This window comes from Amphiura filiformis, chromosome 14 (genome assembly GCF_039555335.1).
Source record: "Amphiura filiformis chromosome 14, Afil_fr2py, whole genome shotgun sequence".
Lineage (NCBI taxonomy): Eukaryota > Metazoa > Echinodermata > Ophiuroidea > Amphilepidida > Amphiuridae > Amphiura > Amphiura filiformis.
Genome location: NC_092641.1, coordinates 53,382,548 through 53,403,131, shown reverse-complemented (window position 1 = coordinate 53,403,131; position 20,584 = coordinate 53,382,548). Strand labels below are relative to the sequence as shown.

Here is a 20,584-nt window from a genome sequence, read left to right as displayed (position 1 = left end):
TGATGTACAATTTCATGAAAAGGTGTTCAGAATTGGCTAGGCCTCTTTGGTCATAGTTTATTAGGGTTGCAGATTGGACAAAAGTTGGGGATGTGGCAACTTTCAAAAATAAGTAAACTGAGTAATCTGGATATCAGGTACTTCATGTTAAAAGCAGTTTTATTTCCTCCAATTTTTTATTGATTTTTTATTAATGCAACTTTTCTTAGTGTATTTTTCAATTAAAATAAATTGATGTTTGTTTAAACATTATTGACCATATCAAGTTGTTATCCTTTTTGTATCAGTCATGTGTTAGAAAAATAAAATGAAAAGAAATATAACATGTGCCGGTATCTGTGTGTTTTCAGGACTAATCAATTTTGATGTATTCGGTGATACGTTTTCCAGTAAAAAAACACAAACTTGTAAATGTTAGAATTTATAAAATGAAACACAATTTTTCATTAAAAGAATTAAAATGTGCATGGCTTCTGGTACATCTTACCCCGGACTTTTACCCTCAATTTTGTTACCCCGGCCTCCGCTATTAAGGACTGGTTTTATTCCCCTTTTTAGAACCCAATATTTTTTGATCCCCCCCACATTTTACACCCCCACCAAAGAAGTCATGAACACTCCCTAAGAACATAAGGTCATGAAGACGTGTTTACATGAAAAACTCTGCAAAAAAAAAAACATTTTAAATGTCAAAATATTTGTATTTTTTTTTTTTTTTTAAGTTCAAAGTTGAATTTATTTATTAAAACGTTGAATGCCCTTTATATAAACCCGATTTTTTTTTGCGGTTGCTTTTGAGAAATCTTTATGAAGGCATAGGGCAAAATTCTGCAATCAGTTTTGTTGAAATATTTAGAGACTGATATGAAACAACATCCCTGGACCCTGGTTGAAAGTAGTAGGACTACAGGGTGATTTTTTTCTGGGTTGCTCGGGAATCAGTTAAAGTGAAAGTCGAGAGAACGGCATTTTGTGATTGGTTTTCTTTTTAACCAAAAAGTAAAAAAATTAATTTTGCAAAAGTATAAAAGAAAGTCCCCAAATATCACAATTTGAGCGTAATAAGCCAAAATTCAAGTTTTTAACTTTTGGTCTAAATAAGAAGGTCCAAATCCGGGGTCCAAATTTTAGGAAGAAAGTCCACTTTTCACAACTCCCCCTTGGAAAAAGGTCTACTAATAATGGTAATAAGAAGAATATTAAAGAATAAGAATGATAATGATTTGTGGCAATGAAAGTAAATTGAAAACAAAAATATTAAACTTAAAAACTTAAACTGTTGTTTTTCCAAAAATCCCCGCAAAAATCAATTAATGCTGGCTGCAGTTATGATTGTCCAGATTTCGACAATATGCAAGCTATGACGCAAACTCATTACTTATTCATGACATAGTCTCCTCAACCCGGGCCTCAGCTGCAATGGTTTGAGCGGAATAAAACTGGCGGTGTTGGAGACTATGAGAAAAAGTTTCCTACTGCAAGCATGCTCATGGAGCCAGAATTCTGGCTCCAGACGTAAAAAAAAGTGCACCAAAATTTTTCATGTTACTTAATTCAGGCCCTGAATAAGGCAACGTGAAGGATTGTGGGTAATATAAAGACGCCGCAATTCTGGGCCTGGAAGGATTCAGGCTATGGCCAGCCTATGGCGATAGCAGCTTTTTTTAATGGAACTGCTATCAAAATCCCTCTGAAATTCCATGTGCGACTTGATTATCACCATAAAAAATCATATATTTGGGTCAAGTGAAGTATAGAAAACATATTTATGTAGGTTTCCTTCACCAACTTATTATCGACAAAAATTCAAATTTCTATGTAAATATGCATTGTGTTTGGGCCCCGGTCTCGGCAAATTTCGCTGACTAGTAAATGTGTTAACTAAGGTTTGCCTGGGATACCTATAATATGCATGTATAGTGATGAGTCATTATGCATTAGGCCTTACAAAAACAGGGTGGAATGTTATTCCAATTTCCATTCATCATTCATGCATTGAAAATGAACACCTGTTGCACAAAATGACTGACTGGGCTGGGTGATTAAAAAATAAAAATTTTAGCATAACGTTTGAAGCCTTTACACTCGTGTCTAATGAAGAAGACCAAGAAAAGGTTACGGTCAAGTAACTGATAGATACCTTGCTTTAGTTTACTCTACATTTCTGATGTATTTGATGGTTTATTTCAAGAAAATCTTCGGTTAGCAACTGAATCTTGTTTCTACGCAGGCGACGCTAAACCAGCCTCCATTTTGACTTGAAATATCCCAGAATGCAACGGTTATTAATTGATTAAAATAAGTCTTGCTTATAGTGCTTAGTACGCACGTACACCAATGTGCACCCACGTGCAAGATACGTAGGCTATATTGTAGTATTTATAATCTACTAGCGTATCAAGCTGTTGAATATTCATAGCGTAATGTCATACGAAAGTCTTCGCGCAAAACACAAAAAAATGCTATCACAATATGCTTTAAACTGAATGAGGTGTTTAAAATAAAATCAATCTTCATTATTAGACCTAACAGTAAGAAATTTTCTTTTCTTTTCTTTTCTTTTCTTTTCTTTTCTTTTCTTTTCTTTTTTTCTTTTCTTTTCTTTTCTTTTCTTTTCTTTTCTTTTCTTTTCTTTTCTTTTCTTTTCTTTTCTTTTCTTTTCTTTTCTTTTCTTTTCTTTTCTTTTCTTTTCTTTATTATTTTTCCTTTTCTTTTCTTTTCTTTTCTTTTCTTTTCTTTTCTTTTCTTTTCTTTTCTTTTCTTTTCTTTTCTTTTTCCAGATCAATTTGTAAGCGCTCTTTTTTAAAAGTCATAGTTCATTGAATTTACAACCGTATGACAAAACAGGCGAAAATAGGCGAGAATTGACCATTGCTCATTCTAATTACTCTAGTAGGCCTATATGGACAATATAAGTGAGCCTTTTCATTTAATGACATAAAATTTGAAAAATATTGTTAGGAAAACTTAAATTCTGATTTGGATGAAGGCAACACTTGAGGTTTCGACAAAAACCAATCAAAGAGGCCCATTTTTTAGCTATAGAAGCTTCATATGCACTGACTCAACCGTGTAGTGTAATCAAAGACTATGGGGAGACAGTAGCGTGAGCGGGGGGGCAGGGGGGAAGAGTGCCCCCCTGACAAAAAATGAAAGAAAAAAGTGCCCCTTTGACAAAAAATGAAAGAGAAAATCAGGAGGGCAAAGGAAAAGAAAAAGGGCAAGGAGCCCCACCCTAGAAAAATATGGGGGGAAATTTTGGAGGGAGAATGGAAAAAAGAGAAAGGAAAGGGGAAAGAAAAAAGGGAAAAAGGAAGGGAAAAGGAAAGAATTAAAAAGGAAAGAAGAGAAATGGAAGAGAAAATGGGGAAGCATAGGGTCAAGACAAAAGCAACAGAGAGGAAACGCGAATAAGTAAAACGAGGGAAATGAACGGAAAACCAAAGGGAAGCCTAAGAGGGATGGGGGAAGGAATGGGAATGAAAGAGGTAAAGAAAACAACTTGCATGTTTATTGTGGGGAAGCAATTCATGCACAGGGGGAAGTAGTGTAAGAAAGGCCAAAGGGGAACAAATTGAAGAATATAAAGAAGGACAGGATATTTAAGGGAACTGGGAGTGATTTGAGGGGAAGTAATTTAAGTGAGTGCAATGGAAGGGGGAAGGAATGAGAGAAAGGGGAAGAAATTGGAATATAATGAAGAAGAAAAGAGAAGTAATTTAGGGGGAAGTAATTTAAAGGAAGGGGGCAAGAATGAGAGAAATGGGAAGAAATTGTAGAATGTAAAGAAGAAGGAAAGAGAACGAAGGGGAGAAGGGGGAAATAATTTCAATAATGTTAAATCAACTCAAGAATATCAGTATTGTTTCTGTTGTATTGTTCTTACATTGTTATGCCTTTTTGTTTTAAATTCTAAAATCAAAACTTTACATGGTAATTAAAATCAGTTCACATAAAAACGTTACATGTATGCAAGGAGGCTTCTCCTTGTGGAATTATGACCAACCCCCGTGAGCTTCCGGGGGCTTCGCCCCCTGACCCCCACCAGGAGCCCTTAGGCGGGCCCCTGGACCCGCGCCAGTTGACGCTCCGCTCGCTTCGCTTCATTTTTTAATCAACCTTTCGGGAGCTGACTTGCCCACCCTACCCCTGGCTCGCTGCACTCGCATATATGATAAAACAATAGGTTCTCAAAAATCTTGCATGTGTAAGGGGTGGGGGCCAAAGATTTTTTGGTACATCGAAAGGGGGGCAAAGGTTTTTTGGCACGTCGAAGGGGGGCAACAATTTTTTGGCACTGCCAAAGGGGGAGGGCAAGCGATTTTTGGCAGACCATTTTGAGAATTCACCACCCCAGGGTACACATAATTATTGCACCACCCCTAAGGAGTTTATAACTGCATTAAATCTTTGACAAGTCCCATAATGTTCTCAATAAGCTTCAATACAGATTTCCATTAAAACCATCTGTATTATATATGACAACATAAAATGCAAAGCCGGGATATGTCCATGACGTGTCTTATTAATATTCATCACTTTACTTTTTAGTAACGATATAGCTACTCTGTGCGGATTGGATTCGCGGTGCAAGAAATCCTGCGAATTCTTTATTTTTAAAGCATGGGAGAGACTCAAGCAGACAGAACTTTGTGGGTTGGAAATTTAGACTCTAGAGTAACAGAAGAATTACTTTATGAATTATTCCTGCAGGTAATATTAACGTGGGCATTGTAATAAAATGTCAGTACAGGTCCCGGGTGCAAAATTCTGCAACCGTAACATGCAATTTATGTCAATGAATGAATAGTGTATTGGTATAGTTAGTCCGAATAATCAGACCCAGAACAAAATATTAATTTCTGACATGATCGTGTTCTGGGTCTGAACTGTTTTCATTCGAAATCTTGATGCCAAATTGGACAAAAGAAGCATGAGGCTACTTCATGACTTCACACAGTTTTTAATCCCCTTTTTTTTTAGCTTAATTCTGTCGGTCGGACATCCGGGCTATCTCTAGTCTCGGGCCCAAACTTCATGTGGCTCACGGTTTGTTGTGAACAACAGAAACCGGCTGTGAAGGAGGCTACATAGCGATGTTGCTGGAGTGGCATTCAATTTCGGAAAAAACGACACTCGACCAGTGGCGGCTGGTCCATTAGGGCACTTGGGGCTGTGACCCTGTGGCCTAATATCCCATCAAAAATAAAATTTAAGTAGTTGTAATAATGTTCCATACATCACCTGTTTTATTTCATAAATAACAGTATGTTTACACATCACACCACACTTCACAATGCATTAAAACCATCTGTAGCAGGGATTTTCTATTCAATAAGGCAACAGTAGCTGTTTTAAAATATGGCAACTCGCAAACAGGGCATGCCCCAAATGTACTTTATTTATACCATTAAAATAGCCTCATGCTCACTGCAAATGTGCTTAGAAGCTAGGGTCTCATTGAAAACCACTGCGCCTCTGAAAGTACACACTGGGCTGACCTTTGACTGCCCAGTTACCATATAAGGTAAATGACTTAATGTCTCAAACTTGTGATGCTTGTCACCAGTGCTCATTGATACTTTTGTACACAAAAAACAGATGAGCTGATAGACTTTAACTAAATCTTTCCTGCAAAGCGCAAATTGTTATACACATGCATGTGGTTAGGGCAGGATAAGTAAAACTTTAAGACTGGTGCAAGTCCATGCAAAGTTTTAGTTTATGCTGAGGTTTATGATTGAATACTTTAGAATTGAAGGTTGTATACAGGGTTTGTCATATTCATCATATATAAGAAGCTGCATGAGTAAATAAAATCATGTGCATTGATCTTCCTTTTAAAATATTAAGAAAATTTAAATAGCCAAGAAGTATCCAAGATTTTAATAAGAGTTTCTTCATTATTATTCAACAAATATAGTGAATTAACCTAAAAAGTGTGCACCAAATCGCACCATTTGACTGTCATTTTTGAAAAAATTTCCACAGCTGAGGGGGCCACATCCCCCTCAGACACCCCCCTGCTCGCGCAAGCGCGTCGCTGGGCGCTTACGCGCATAATTTGCCCTGGCACCACAAAAATAACCCACCAGCCGCCACTGCACTCGACCATGGAATTTAATTTTAAGTTTGTCAGTATATAAACGGTAAATCAAGTAAGTTTCTTTCACTCTGAAGACTTAGAAACGGTTGTTTGATTCCACTAACTATTTGCGATCGATATTTACATAACACCAATGACAGAAATCATCAACAAAAATCAAATTAGGGACTTGTTTTCACTCGAACATCATCAACCGGAAGTGACGTGACACGGACCGACAGAATTGTGGACCATCCTTTTGTTGATACATGTACTTGAGTATCATGAGTATTTGGACAAGCGGAACAGTTTTGACAGGCCCTTTGTCTACCTCTCTGTTTGTAAACAAACCAGGAGGTCGAAATTGTCCTCTGCGAATACGAAAGTCAGCGTAAGGCCAATGAAAGTCAATTCCTTGTTTCCCGTTACACAATTTTTCATGACTGTGTCATGTATGTACATGATCCACCAGTGGAGCTTCTGCTACCCCTACGCAGAACTTCCGATAGTGGATTATCTGCGCACGGTGGATGCAAGGAATCCACAGTCGGATTTTCTGCGCACGTGCACTGAAAATCCCCTCCGTATATAGTTACGGTGGAATAATTCTGCGCGCGACGGTCGCAGGGAATCCACTGACGGATTTTTTCGGCGACGCGTGCGCTGAAACTCCCTCCGTGATATAGTTCCGTGGATTAATTCTGCGCGACGGTCGCAGGGAATCCACGGACGGATTTTCGGCGCACGCGCGCAGAAACTCCCCTCATATAGAGCTCCGTGGAGTAATTCTCGCGACGGTCGCAGGGAATCCACGGACGGATTTTCGGCGCACGCTTTTAATCATCTCATGAATTGTTATGATTTAATATTATTAAATGGTAGAAAGTATGAAATATTATTTAGGGCCTATATGTTTAGAGTCAGTTCTGCGCTTCAAGTTTCATGTTTAAAAAACCATGGTTAAAAAATAACTTAGAAAATAAGAAATATTATATATATTTTTAGAGTCAGAACGGTGGAGTTTTTCTGCGCACGGACGCAGGGAATCCACAGTCGGATTCTTTTTGGCAAGACGCGCTTGAAACTCCCCTCCGTATATAGCTCCGTGGTCCGGTGGAGTAATTCTGCGCACGGTCGCAGGGAATCCACGGACGGATTTTCGGCGGACGTTTTAATCATCTCATGAATTGTTATGATTTAATATTATTAAATGTGATTATTTAGGGCCTATATGTTTAGAGTCACTTCTACGCATCAAGTTTCATGTTTAAAAAACCATGTTAAAAAAAATAACTTAGAAATGAGAAATATTATATATATTTTTAGAGTCAGAACGGTGGAGTTTTTCTGCGCACGGTCGCAGGGAATCCACAGTCGGACTTTCGGCGCACGTTTTAATCATCTCATGAATTGTTATGATTTAATATTATTAAATGGTAGAAAGTATGAAATATTATTTAGGGCCTATATGTTTAGAGTCAGTTCTGCGCTTCAAGTTTCATGTTTAAAAAACCATGTTTAAAAAAATAACTTAGATAATAAGAAATATTATATATATTTTTAGAGTCAGAACGGTGGAGTTTTTTTCTGCGACGGACGCAGGGAATCCGCGAGTCGGACTTTCGAAGCGCGTGCGCAGAAACTTCCCTCCGTATATAGCTCCGGTGGAGTAATTCTGCGCACGGTCGCAGGTAATCCACGGACGGATTTTCGGCGCACGATTTAATCATCTCATGAATTGTTATGATTTAATATTATTAAATATTATTAAATGGTATAAAGTAAGAAATTTTATTTAGAGCCTATATGTTTCTACTCCAATTTCGAATTTTATATAATAATGGGTGTATGATGTACAAAGTTTTGAATAATATGGCACCTGTTTACCTTAATGATTTATTTCATGAAGTTAGTTCTATAATTTTTAATACGGTGGAGTATTTCTGCGCACGGTCGCAGGGAATCCACTGACGGATTTTCGGCGCACGTTTTTCTTGAATTGTTATGATTTAATATTTGCCTACCCTAGATTGTTTAATAAGTGATAAGATAAAAAGGGTAGAAAGTAAGAAATATTATTTAGGCCTATATTTTTAGAGTCAGAAGTTACGGTTCTGCGCATCAAATGTCTCGTGTTTAAAAGAATAACTTTAGAGTTTATTTTAATACGGTGGAGTATTTCTGCGCATGGTGGCTGGCAATCCACTGACGGATTTTCGGCGCACGTTTAAAAACTAAACGTTAACATTATTAATTATTGCGGAAGGTACGCAAAAACGTGCGCAGGTTTTGCGGCGGGCGCAAAAAACTCCAAAAATCGGAGGGTTTGCATGCGTTTTAAATATTGTTAATAATGTTTACTACTCCAATTTCGAGCTTTTCGGATGCTATAAAAACTCCGAAATCGGAGTTTCTCAAGACGCCGCAAAAACTCCAAAATCGGAGGGTTTGCGCCCATTTTTAATATTGTTTAAATAATGTTTACCACTCCAATTTCTGAGTTTGAAAGTTTGAAATTATATTAATGTTATTTTTTCCAAGGATTTTAAAGCTTAATGGATTGACAAATTTTCCAATAGGGGGTAATGATACGGCCTATTTCAAAAGAGGCGGTAAAGATAAGACGACTTATTGCACGATATAGGCGGGGTAGATGAGACAAGATTAGGCTAAGTGCTAATCATCTAAAAAATACCAGTAATAATCCGATTCTGTGAGAATTGTTAATTAGCCATTCAACCAATAGATCAAAGGTGCCGTGATAAGAAACCCCGCTGTTTACCAGCATTGAAAATAATTTGAAGAAGTACATAGAGATTATACCAAGAATAATCCGATTCCGCGAGAATCATAATTTAATTTTAGGCCTATATTATGTGTTGATAATTCTTTTTTTTTTTGTACTTTTACTATTCTAACTATTTTCATACCTCGATAAGTTTAAATTCGTTCCAAAAGTCAGAAACATGGACTAGGCCTACTAAATTAATTTGGAAATGACTGTTTGCAATAGTAATGTCGAAATGAGGACTTGCTGTCAGTAATACGAAGGAATTGCGTGACAGGTGTAAGGTATGAAATACATGTAGAATTTGAAGTATAGAAAATATTTGACATCACATCTGACCTTCCAGTTTGGCGCCATTTTGAATGTGTGTTTCTATAAATATTTACATAAACATATAATCCATCCATAAAACCATGATTAAGAGACACGTTGACGTAAAAGACATAAAATATATGTATATTATACATTATTGAATATTTGATAAAATCATTAGAAACTTCATAAGAATTGTATAAGAATATAAATATTGACATAAACATATAATCGAACCATAAAAACCATAATATTAAGAGACATGCTGATGTAAAAGACATAAAAGATATATACATAAATAGGACAATTGATAAAAAAAACATTAGTATAAACATTATTAACAATATTACAATTGGATTTCTGTTTAAACCATGTCATAAATATTTTTTTAAATAAACCTGAATCTTAAAACCGCGCAAACCCTCCGATTTTGGAGTTTTCGCGCCCGCCGCAAAACCTCCGATTTTGGAGTTTTTGCGTAGCATCCGCAAAAACTCCGAAATTGGAGTAGAAACATATAGGCCCTAAATAATATTTCTTACTTTATACCATTTAATAATATTAAATCATAACAATTCATGAGATGATTAAAACGTGCGCCGAAAACCCATCCGTGGATTCTCTGCGACCGTGCGCAGAATTACACCACCGGAGCTATAATATAGGGGCCTACGGAGGGAAGTTTCTGCGCACGTGTGCCGAAAGTCCGACTGTGGATTCCCTGCGACCGTGCGCAGAAATACTCCACCGTTCGGACTCTAAAAATATATACATGTATAATATACAAATAATGAATGTTTATGAGTGCAATGGTAAGAATATTTTCATGAGTTGAAAAATGGAATGTTCCATTCAACGAAGCGAAGCTGAGTTGAATGGAACATTCCATTTTCAACGAATGAAAATATTCTTTCCATTGCACTAATGAAAAACATTCATTATTTGTTTTATATGACACCTAAGTAGATCTTTGTTATTTGATTGGTTGATTGTAATGGCTTTGCAGGAGTTAAAAATATTGTACGAATCGTAGACAAATATGGCTTTTTTTAGCAATACATTCTTGTATCATCCCCAAAATAAGCCATTAAAAGTATTATTTCAAGGGCCCGGTCTATTATTATTAATCTGAGGCATTTGCTACGCAGTAAAATAGAATTTAAGCTTACCTAGCCACCGGGCCTAACCAATGCGTATTGTAAGCTTACCTTTTCACTTTCTTGTTTTCTACTTTTTCTTTCCCCAAAGAAAAAATCGGAATATGGCTATTCGGGGCTTTACTTGTAGATTATATTTCTTCAAATAATATTCATCTAGAATTGCCGCAAATTAAGTTTGTTGTTTTAAATATCCCGTAACACGGTAGGGCCTATGTTATACTGTTCGCCGATCGGACTGAAAAAACATGCAATCTAGCCATGCAATAGAACGTACGGAATATAACATAAATGCACGGTGCATATAACGAAAATGCACGGCGAATATAACCAAATTCCACGGTAGTGACGTAGGCCGTAAAATAGTTTATTTATTGAATGACATGTGACCAACAATCAACCAATCAAATGACAAGGATCTACTTAGGTGTTATATAATATTTCTTACTTTCTAAGTTACTTTTTTAAACATGAAACTTGATGCGCAGAACATACATTTATGAATGGCGATTTTTTTTTTACAAATAACTAAGAAGTAGGGGAAAGTGGGGTAATCCCGGGCACCTTTCGTTAAGGCTACACAGGTTCAAGATTAAATAAAGTTCATCAGTGAAAATCATATCAATGCAAAGTAGGAGTAATGTTCTAACTAGCAACCAGTTTTTAATAACTCCATATCTCTAGTTAAGAAGTTATAATTAAGAAACAAAATGGAAAAAAATGATGGGGTAATGCCGGACACGGGGTAATCCCGGACACATGATTGTTGCTAAGAGGGAAAGTGGAGTAGGAAGATAATCCCCTGAATGTATTAGGTACTTCTGTGACCTCAAGCATACAACTATGGAGGCTGTTGTTGTTGTCTATATTTTGAAATAACAAGTGTCCGCATTACCCCATCTGTATAGAGACGCATGTGTGTCCGGGATTACCCATCACGGTCCCGATTTATTTTTTCAGTGCTTGTTCTACTTATCCATTTTAAGATACCAAAATTCATACATCCAGCTAACAATCAAGTATCAAACATAATTTTCATCCATACTTTATCTGTGTCTCTTGTCGCATTAACTGTCACCCAGCTAATAAATCACTTTTCAGATAAAAAGTAAAAAATGACAATTTCTGTTTTTTCGTAATTTTCACAAAGAAAGGCGAGACCCAAAGCGCTGGTAGTAGTATACGTGAGGTACACCTTGAGGTAGCTAATACCCTAAGGTAGTATAATAGTGCCACCCTTCTCCGTTTAGCTGCAATCGACGTGTCCGGGATTCCCCACAGTCCGGCATTACCCCACTTTCCCCTATACACAACATGGGCAATCGAATAAATATAAATCTAGGAACTTTCCTGATCCAGGCATTCGATGTTTTTAATATAGTCCATATTCTGAATTTCGGAACGAAATCAAACTTTATCGCGGTAGGAAATATAATGAAAATAGTTAGAAGTAAAAAAAATAGACTAGGTAAATAGTAAAAGTACAAAAACAAGAATTATCAATACGTATTATATGCCTATGAAAATGAAATTATGATTCTCGCGGAATCGGATTATTCTTGGTATCATCATTATACCTCTTAAAATTATTTTCAATGCTGCAAAACAGCGGGATTTCTCATCCCGGCATCATTGATCTATTAATTCAATGACTAATTAACAATTTTCGCGGAATCTTCTCATCACCACACCTTTGATCTTTTGGTTCAATGACTAATTAACAATTATCGCGGAATCGGATTATTCCTGATATTATTTAGATACTTGGCAGTTGGCCTAATCTCATCTCATCTATATCCCACCTATTGTGTAATAAGCCGTCTTATCTTTACCGCCTCTTGTGAAATAGGCCGTATCATTAGCGCCTACTGGGAAATTCGTCAATCCATTAATAACCTTTAAAATCCTTGGAAAAATAATATTACTATAAAATTAATTTTAAACTCTGTATTATTCAAAACTTTGTACATCATACACCCATCATTATATAAAATTCGAAATTGGAGTAGAAACATATAGGCCCTAAATAATATTTCTTACTTTATACCATTTAATAATATTAAATCATAACAATTCATGAGATGATTAAATCGTATGCGCCCGAAAATCCGTCCGTGGATTCCCTGCGACCGTCGCAGAATTACTCCACCGAGCTATATACGTGGGGAGTTTCAGCGCGACGTGCGCCGAAATCCGACTGTGGAGTCCCTGCGTCCGTGCGAGAAAAACTCCACCGTTCTGACTCTAAAAATATATATAATATTTCAAATTTTCTAAGTTATTTTTTTAAACATGGTTTTTTAAACATGAAACTTGAAGCGCATATAGGCCCTAAATAATATTTCATACTTTCTACCATTTAATAATATTAAATCATAACAATTCATGAGATGATTAAAACGTGCGCCGAAAGTCCGACTGTGGATTCCCTGCGACCGTGCGCAGAAAAACTCCACCGTTCTGACTCTAAAAATATATATAATATTTCTTACTTTATTTTTTTAAACATGGTTTTTTAAACATGAAACTTGATGCGTAGAACTGACTCTAAACATATAGGCCCTAAATAATATTTCATACTTTCTACCATTTAATAATATTAAATCATAACAATTCATGAGATGATTAAAACGTGCGCCGAAAGTCCGACTGTGGATTCCCTGCGACCGTGCGCAGAAAAACTCCACCGTTCTGACTCTAAAAATATATATAATATTTCTCATTTCTAAGTTATTTTTTTAAACATGGTTTTTTAAACATGAAACTTGATGCGTAGAAGTGACTCTAAACATATAGGCACTAAATAATCACATTTAATAACATTAAATCATAACAATTCATGAGATGATTAAAGCGTGCGCGAAAATCCGTCCGTGGATTCCCTGCGACCGTGCAGGCGCAGAATTACTCCACGGAGCTATATACGGAGGGGAGTTTCAGCGACGCGCTTTAAAGTCCGACTGGATTCCCTGCGTCCGTGCGCAGAAAAACTCCACCGTTCTGACTCTAAAAATATATATAATATTTCTTATTTCTAAGTTATTTTTTTAAACATGGTTTTTTAAACATGAAACTTGATGCGTAGAAGTGACTCTAAACATATAGGCCCTAAATAATCACATTTAATAACATTAAATCATAACAATTCATGAGATGATTAAAAGCGATGCGCCGAAAATCCGTCGTGGATTCCCTGCGACCGTGCACAGAAATACTCCACCGGAGCTATATACGGAAGTGCGCCGAATGTCTAACTGTGGATTCCCTGCGACCGCGTGCAGAAATACATAATATTTCTTACTTTCAAAGTTATTTTTTAAACATGTTTTTAAACATGATACTTGATCTACTTGAACTGACTCTAAACATATAGGCCTAAATAATATTACTTACTTTCTACCATAATAATATTAAATCATAACAAAGAATCGTGCGCCGAAAATCCGTCCAGTGGATTCCCTGCGACCGTCATGCGCAGAATTACTCCACCGGAGCTCTATACGGAGGGAGTTTCTGCGCGCGTCGCCTTCAAAAAATCCGTCAGTGGATTCCCTGCGACTGCGTGCGCAGAATTATTCCACCGAACTATATACGGAGGGATTTTCAGTGCACGTCGCGCAGAAAATCCGACTGTGGATTCCTTGCGTCCACCGTGCGCAGATAATCCACTATCGGAAGTTCTGCGCAGGGGTCGCAGAAGCTCCACTGGTGGATAGCTTACATAACTCACTGTGTAGGTGACCATTTCATTTTTCATTATTCATTATTTCATACCATTTCATTATTGCATCTGTTACAGGTGTAAACCAATAACTACCCATGTATACATGTTATAAATCACAGTTTGGAGTTTACAGATGTAGTTTACAACCACATGAAGGTGATTGTACAACTATCAAAAGTTTCACAATATTTTTTACGGGATGAGATCAGAGCAGATCAAAAAGTGCGGGACAGAGAAGTGAGTCTACAGGTATTCATTATTAATTCATTATTAACCATATACCATGCCCCTACTGCAAAGAAAATCCCTAAAAATCAACAGAAAGAGATTTATGATATATTTAACACCACAATTATTTATTGGTATGTTAAAGTTTGTTAGAAATCAACATTTTAATCAAAATAATGAAATATTTGGCCAGCAATTGGTTTTGAGCGGAGTAGGGTAACGGGAAACAAGGAATCGACTTTCATTAGCCTAATAGTACGGCACTATGCTATGGTTATAATGGTATAGTGTACCCCATATCGGGTGGTGAATTTTCAAAATATTATTAATGCCGGTCTACCAATATTGTTTGTCCCTCCCTTCGAAGGGCCAAAAAACTGTACCCATAGAATTGATGCATTGATGTAGGTATACTAGGTGAATTCAAATTTGCCATCAAACTGCATCATTTTACATATCAAATTAAAGCCCTTGAGTAAAGAAAGCCAAAACTGAAAACATTTTTGTCATAGCACTTTCCGTAACAAAGTTACATCTTGTCAAAGATTGACTTTCATCAAAAAGATTCTGCTAGCAAAATTCCCAAAACGGCATTTAGGGGTGTTTCTAGATCTTAGTCTCATGGCGATAGCAGCTTTTTTTGACGGCACTGCTATCAAAATCCCTCTAAAATTCCATGTGCGACTTGATTATCACCATAAAAATCATATATTTGGGTCAAGTGAAGTATAGAAAACATATTTATGTAGGTTTCCTTCACCGACCTATTCTCGAAAAAAATGCAAATTTCTATGTAAATATGCATTGTGTTTGGGCCCGGTCTCGGTGAATTTCAGCTGACTAGCAATTTATGTGTTAACTAAGGTTTGCCTGGGATACCTAATTGATGTGCTAAAACCTTGTCCTGCTTGACCTTGCCCCTCGGGCAAGCCATTTGGGTATATAATTCCAGGCATAATTCATGGTGCACCTTTTAAATAAAAATGCTCTAAAAAAGGTGTACAGGATATTGGAAAACAGTACGCTTATTACAAATTTTCATGCTCGCTACGCTCGCAATATACATTGTACTAGCCATTTTAGGTTGGGAAATTGGAATCCCAAAAATGCAACAAAATAATGCTGAAACTTTTCACAATTTTGCTCCATTTTTTCAACATTTTCTACCCGATGACCCCTTTTTTGAAATCTTATACTCAATGACCCCCTTTTTCAAAATATTATACCCAATGACCCCCTTTTTGATTTTGTTTGTACCCAATCAGACCCCCTTTTTTAAAATAACGCATTGTACCCGATAGGGCTACTTCGCGGCGCCGGTAGGCACATACCCATCACTTCTAAAGTTGAGTGTTGTTTGAAAATTTGCCCCCCCCCTGGCTCATAAAATTAGGAGCGAGTTACTGAATAGGGTGTTACTCTATATTTTTCTAATTACAAGACTGTCCTACCCCCGGGCTCTACCCCACCCCTTAAGCCCTAAGCTCAGTAAACAAGGCCTGGTCACTAGAATCAAGTTGAGCAAGTTGCACCCTATTCGGTATTTGTACTGCTCAGTACCCATAATTATTGCACAGCCCTAAACACCAAAAAGATTTAAAATTTTTAGGTGTTTTTTTTGGGAAAAAGTGTGAATGGTGACTGTCAAAATTGTCAAATTGTGAACAGCTTTTCCAGCCTCCCAGCCTCACTTTACAGACACTATACTGCAAGGACTGTTAATACTGTGTTAAATATATGTCAAAAAAAAATTTAATTTAATAATTTGCCATAAAATTAGTATTATTTATATCGCGAATTTCAAAAAATCAAACTTATTTGATGTCAGAAGGACACTCCTCGTATTCAGAATACAATTCGATACATGTCTAATGTGCTATCATGTCCCACAAAAAATTCTGGGCAACGTCGCCCTTAAATTGTCTTCCGTTTTTTATAATGCGAGGGCAGCAAATCTTGCACTGTACATGCCTTCATTTTTGAAAATTGCAGGAGCTCTGTTAATCACTCTTCTGATGAGTTTACTTATGTGCTCAACAAGGAGCTCAATCTATTAATATTGTATTAAAACATAGAGATTCAAAGTAGTGAGGAGCTCAGTAAATCGTATTCCTGAAATGTTGTTGAGGAGAGTTATGCATGTAGGAGCTCTGGTGCAATTGAGCTCCTCAAAAACGAAGGTCTGCATTGAATATGTTCCTAATCCTAACTGCTAAGGCCAAGTAAAATAAATAACATGTATAAACATAACTTTCTGTTTAATACTGCAGGCAGGACCTTTAGCTGGTGTTAAAAAACCAAGTGAGAAAAACTATGCATTTGTGGAATTCCAGCATGATGTGTCGGTCCCATACTCCATGAGCCTCATGAGTGGTCTACGGCTCTTTGAACGTGCACTGAGACTTCAATTCCGCTCTGGTAGCAAGCATGATGGTGGCAGCGGTACATCTAGTCCGGTTAACCCCAGGAGCGGCACATCCAGTCCTGGTATACCAGGACCAATGGTAGGGAATTAATTAATTGATTTCCAGGAACAAACTATATAATAAATTTGATGATGCCCCCCCCATGTTAAGCGGAAGAGGAGTAAAGAAAGGCAGATTACGTTTATCAAATAATAGTTTAAATATCAATCACAGTTAATATTTTGGGTTGGAATTTCAATTGTTACAAACTTACGTTAGAGAATGGGAGGAGTGAGCCTCCTAACAAAAAAACTTCCATTAAGACACCCAGTGTTCGAAATATGCCTCAAAAAGTTACCGGCCAGCCGGGCTTGGCCTTAAAAAGTTACCGGCCAGCCGGGCCGGCAACTAGATGCCAGTCAGAAAAGTGACCGGCCAGGCCAAAAAGTTACAGGCCAATGGCCGGCAGACCGGCCCTATTTCGAACGCTGAAGACACCATCAAACCTTTGGTTTGTCCCCTTAGGTAGCAAAAACCTAAAGATATATAGTACCTGTACCATAATTTAAAAGTTGAATATTTTTGTAGAACATTCATTTTTGAGATTTTCGCACTCAACACAGTTGGCACAGCAAAAATATTGAAAGTTTGCATATAAATACGGACCAAATTAAGTAAAATTAGCAGTCTTTTCAGTTTTTGGGATAAACTTAAGGGGGTACTACACCCCTGCCTAATTTTGTGCCTATTTTTGCATTTTTCTCAAAAATTATAGAGCATTGATGACAAGTAAGATATGTATATTATAGGGGCAAGGACTACAACTACTGCACTGGAAATTTTATTTCAGCCCAGACAACAGTTGTGGAGTTACAGTCAAAAATGAGGGAAAATCAATATTTGATCAATAAATCAATAACTACTTGCCTTGAGTTCCTGAATTTTCAGTGCAGTAGTTGTAGTCCTTGCCCCTATAATATACATATCTTACTTGTCAGCAATGCGCTTTTTTTTGAGAAAATGCAAAAATAAACACAAATTGGCCAGGGTGTAGTACTTCTTAAGTTTTAACCTAAACCTAACCAAGTTTGAGGACATAATTTTAAAAAAAATTGTCTCTAGATTATTTGAAAATGTAGAGTATAATGTGACAAGTGTACATGTATGGTTTATCAAAATTTTGGGCGAAAAATCACATGAACGTGCAAATATCAGTTCTTACAAAAAATACTTTGAACCAGATTTTGGCAAATTCAATTAATTCTCATCACAGATATCTTGAGAATCAACTTATTTTCACATTGAATCGACCGACCAAACTTCTGAAAGTGACCTATGAACAAGCAAACAATTTTTTTTGCCTTAGTAGAAAAGTGTAAATCAATTTTTGTAGTAAGCCTTCCCCCTTCCTATCCTTATTACGTAACACAAGATGAAACTCTATTTTCCCACAGGGAGGAATGCGGCCAACTGGACCAATGGGAATGATGACTCCACCCCCTCTTCAGCGGTCGTTATCGGTACCAGGCCCACCGCCTCACATGATGCCGCATCAATTCAACCAAGGTATGCCTGGACAACCAATGGGTGCTGGCTTATTAGGACCACCTCCTCACCAAGGGATGGGGATGCATCCTCCGCACGGCAATAGATTTACACCATCCTCTATGAGTGATGAGAGGGACAGTTCGTCCGGACATCGTTCGGGTAGATCCTACGAAAGACATCGGTCAAGAGACGGTGACCGACGTGGCAGCAGCGATCTGCGATCATACTCTCCGCCGCTTGGTCAGAGTCCAGACTTTGCGGGTCAAAGGAGAGGGTCATTTCAAGGGCGAGAGTCTCCTAGTCAACGTGATGGTGGTGGACGGGAGTTTAATAGGCGACATGATGACAGAGGGGGGCATAATCAGTGGGAAGGGGAGGGTAGACATGGACATCAACATGGGCATGGACATCATCACAGTAGAAGCGAAAGGTCAGAGAGAGGTGAAAGGTCAGATAGACACAGAGATGATAGATCTCGGTCCGGAGACCGTGGTGGACAATATCGAGATAACAGCCGAGATCGACACAGTAGAAATGGTCGCTATTGATAGTTTTGTGTACTTTTGTAAAATTTTTAACTTAGGGAGTCACAAAATAACATTCAAGATATTATCTTCTTTTCAATCAACTGATTATTGTCTTCATTGATGTAAAGCATGAAATCTTTGTGTGCATGAAAAATTCGCGAGTGCAGTTGATTTGCAAAATTTTCATGTGCACATAGATTTTTGTTCCTATAGGCTGAGGAAATATACACATTTCCGAATGTCTTTGAGAAATTTGGATATGCCTTTTCCTTGGAAATGCACACTCCTGTAAAAGATCTAGCTAAAGTATTCAACAGAGGAAGACAATAACTGACTTGCTCAGTGACCTAAGATCATACTCGCCGCCACATAGTCAAGAGTCCAGATTAGCGGGTCAGAGTTTCAAATAGAATAGAATATGTGTAGACAATTGGGTAACTTCCATTTGAAATACTGATCACTCCAGTAATATGTAAAGCAATATACAGGGGGAGTATGGATTTCAGTATAAAGAGCCGATATTTTCATTTGAAAAACATACTCCATCTGTGGAAGAACATTCTTAAATATTCCACAGGGGTATGACAGATTTCAAATGGAATGGCCCTGTGGGGGGGGCAACAACCAAAAAGGTGACTGATTTATCATTAATTTCTATTATATGTCCAGTCCAGTTTTGCTTGAAAATAATTTCCCAAGGGGTACTTTCCCCCAGTTCTCCCCGTTGATATACCCCTATGACACAGTCAAGGAATTCTATACAAGTAGTCATTTGTATTACTATTAGGAGCATCAGTTTTCATTTTGACCTTCTGAATTTTAATATACAGTCTCAGGCTTACTACACTACTCAAAATATATACAGACTTATATGTGACATGATCAAGGGGAATAAGTCGCATGTCAACCTTGGTCGAAATTGTGTTTTACATATGTTTCTAAAGGGGACATTTAGAGCTTTCAGAAACTGAAAACCCCGTGTTGATATGACTTTTCTTTGTGAAGTTACGTCAATTTTTCAATCGCTGAAAACAATATAAAACAAAAGAATTTCAACACTTTCTTTGCCAATATCTCAAAATCAATATTAGTGACATCCAACTCATTTCCCTTGATCCTGTCACATATATTCATAGCAAATTCAAAACCAGCAGTAACATTGTAAATCAGGCACAGTTGTAATTTCATTCTATAATGTTTATGCAACTAAACACTTGCACTACTGAGTTGAGTATTGAAGTCCCATGAAACAAAAAAACCGCTTTGGTCAGCACCAAGAAAACAGAAGTTAAAGAAAAAAGAAAATTCCAGATTGTTAATTTCTGATCCTAAATATTTTGAGTAGTGTATATGCTAGGGTGGATTCTGGTCAAGTTAATTGGACTCAAAGTTTTATTATAAAAGATTTCATTGGAACAAAACCAAAATTGAACTCGCTATTGACGGTTTCGTCTATTATGGTCAGTAGCCATCATCAGAATAATGGTTGTAGATCCTTACTTCCAGTTGGACGTATCCCGACTGAAGAGGGTGTTTTATCAGTCTGTTAAAACACCCTCTTCAGTCGGGATACGTCCAACCGGAAGTAAAGATCTACAACCATTATTCTGATGATGGCTACTGACCATGATAGATGAAATCGTCAATAGTGAGTTCAATTTTGGTTTTGTTCCAATGAAATCTTTTATAATGTTTATCAACAAACCTGATGAATTTATTTAGTGAGTGGACTAAGTTCCTGAGATTGTGTCAAGTTGAAAATTGTAATGTTGCTGAAAACAAATGGAAATAAATTGAAGCATTTTGTTAG

General features: G+C 37.2%; 2 protein-coding genes across 2 annotated transcripts in view; one reads left to right on the top strand and one right to left on the bottom strand.

Annotated features, from left to right (window-relative positions):
* Positions 1–2,437, bottom strand: part of LOC140169491 (cell adhesion molecule Dscam2-like) — a 54,545-nt gene extending 52,108 nt beyond the window's left edge. The window contains exon 1 of the mRNA XM_072192754.1: positions 2,141–2,437. The gene's annotated coding sequence lies outside the window, so the exon portion shown is untranslated. The remainder of the gene's footprint in view (positions 1–2,140) is intronic.
* Positions 2,438–4,560: 2,123 nt separating this feature from the next.
* On the top strand, positions 4,561–20,246 carry LOC140170296 (uncharacterized). The gene is made up of 3 exons (XM_072193667.1): positions 4,561–4,713; positions 16,565–16,798; positions 18,154–20,246. Exons 1-3 carry the CDS (start codon positions 4,624–4,626, stop codon positions 18,793–18,795), a joined length of 966 nt encoding a protein of 321 aa, XP_072049768.1. The 5' UTR covers positions 4,561–4,623; the 3' UTR covers positions 18,796–20,246.
* Positions 20,247–20,584: the final 338 nt, after the last annotated feature.

Coding starts and splice junctions, on each gene's coding strand:
- LOC140170296 (XM_072193667.1), top strand. CDS start 4,624: ATGGGAGAGACTCAAGCAGACAGAACTTTGTGGGTTGGAAATTTAGAC. Junction 4,714..16,564: donor TTTATGAATTATTCCTGCAG/GTAATATTAACG, acceptor TTAATACTGCAG/GCAGGACCTTTAGCTGGTGT. Junction 16,799..18,153: donor CTGGTATACCAGGACCAATG/GTAGGGAATTAA, acceptor ATTTTCCCACAG/GGAGGAATGCGGCCAACTGG.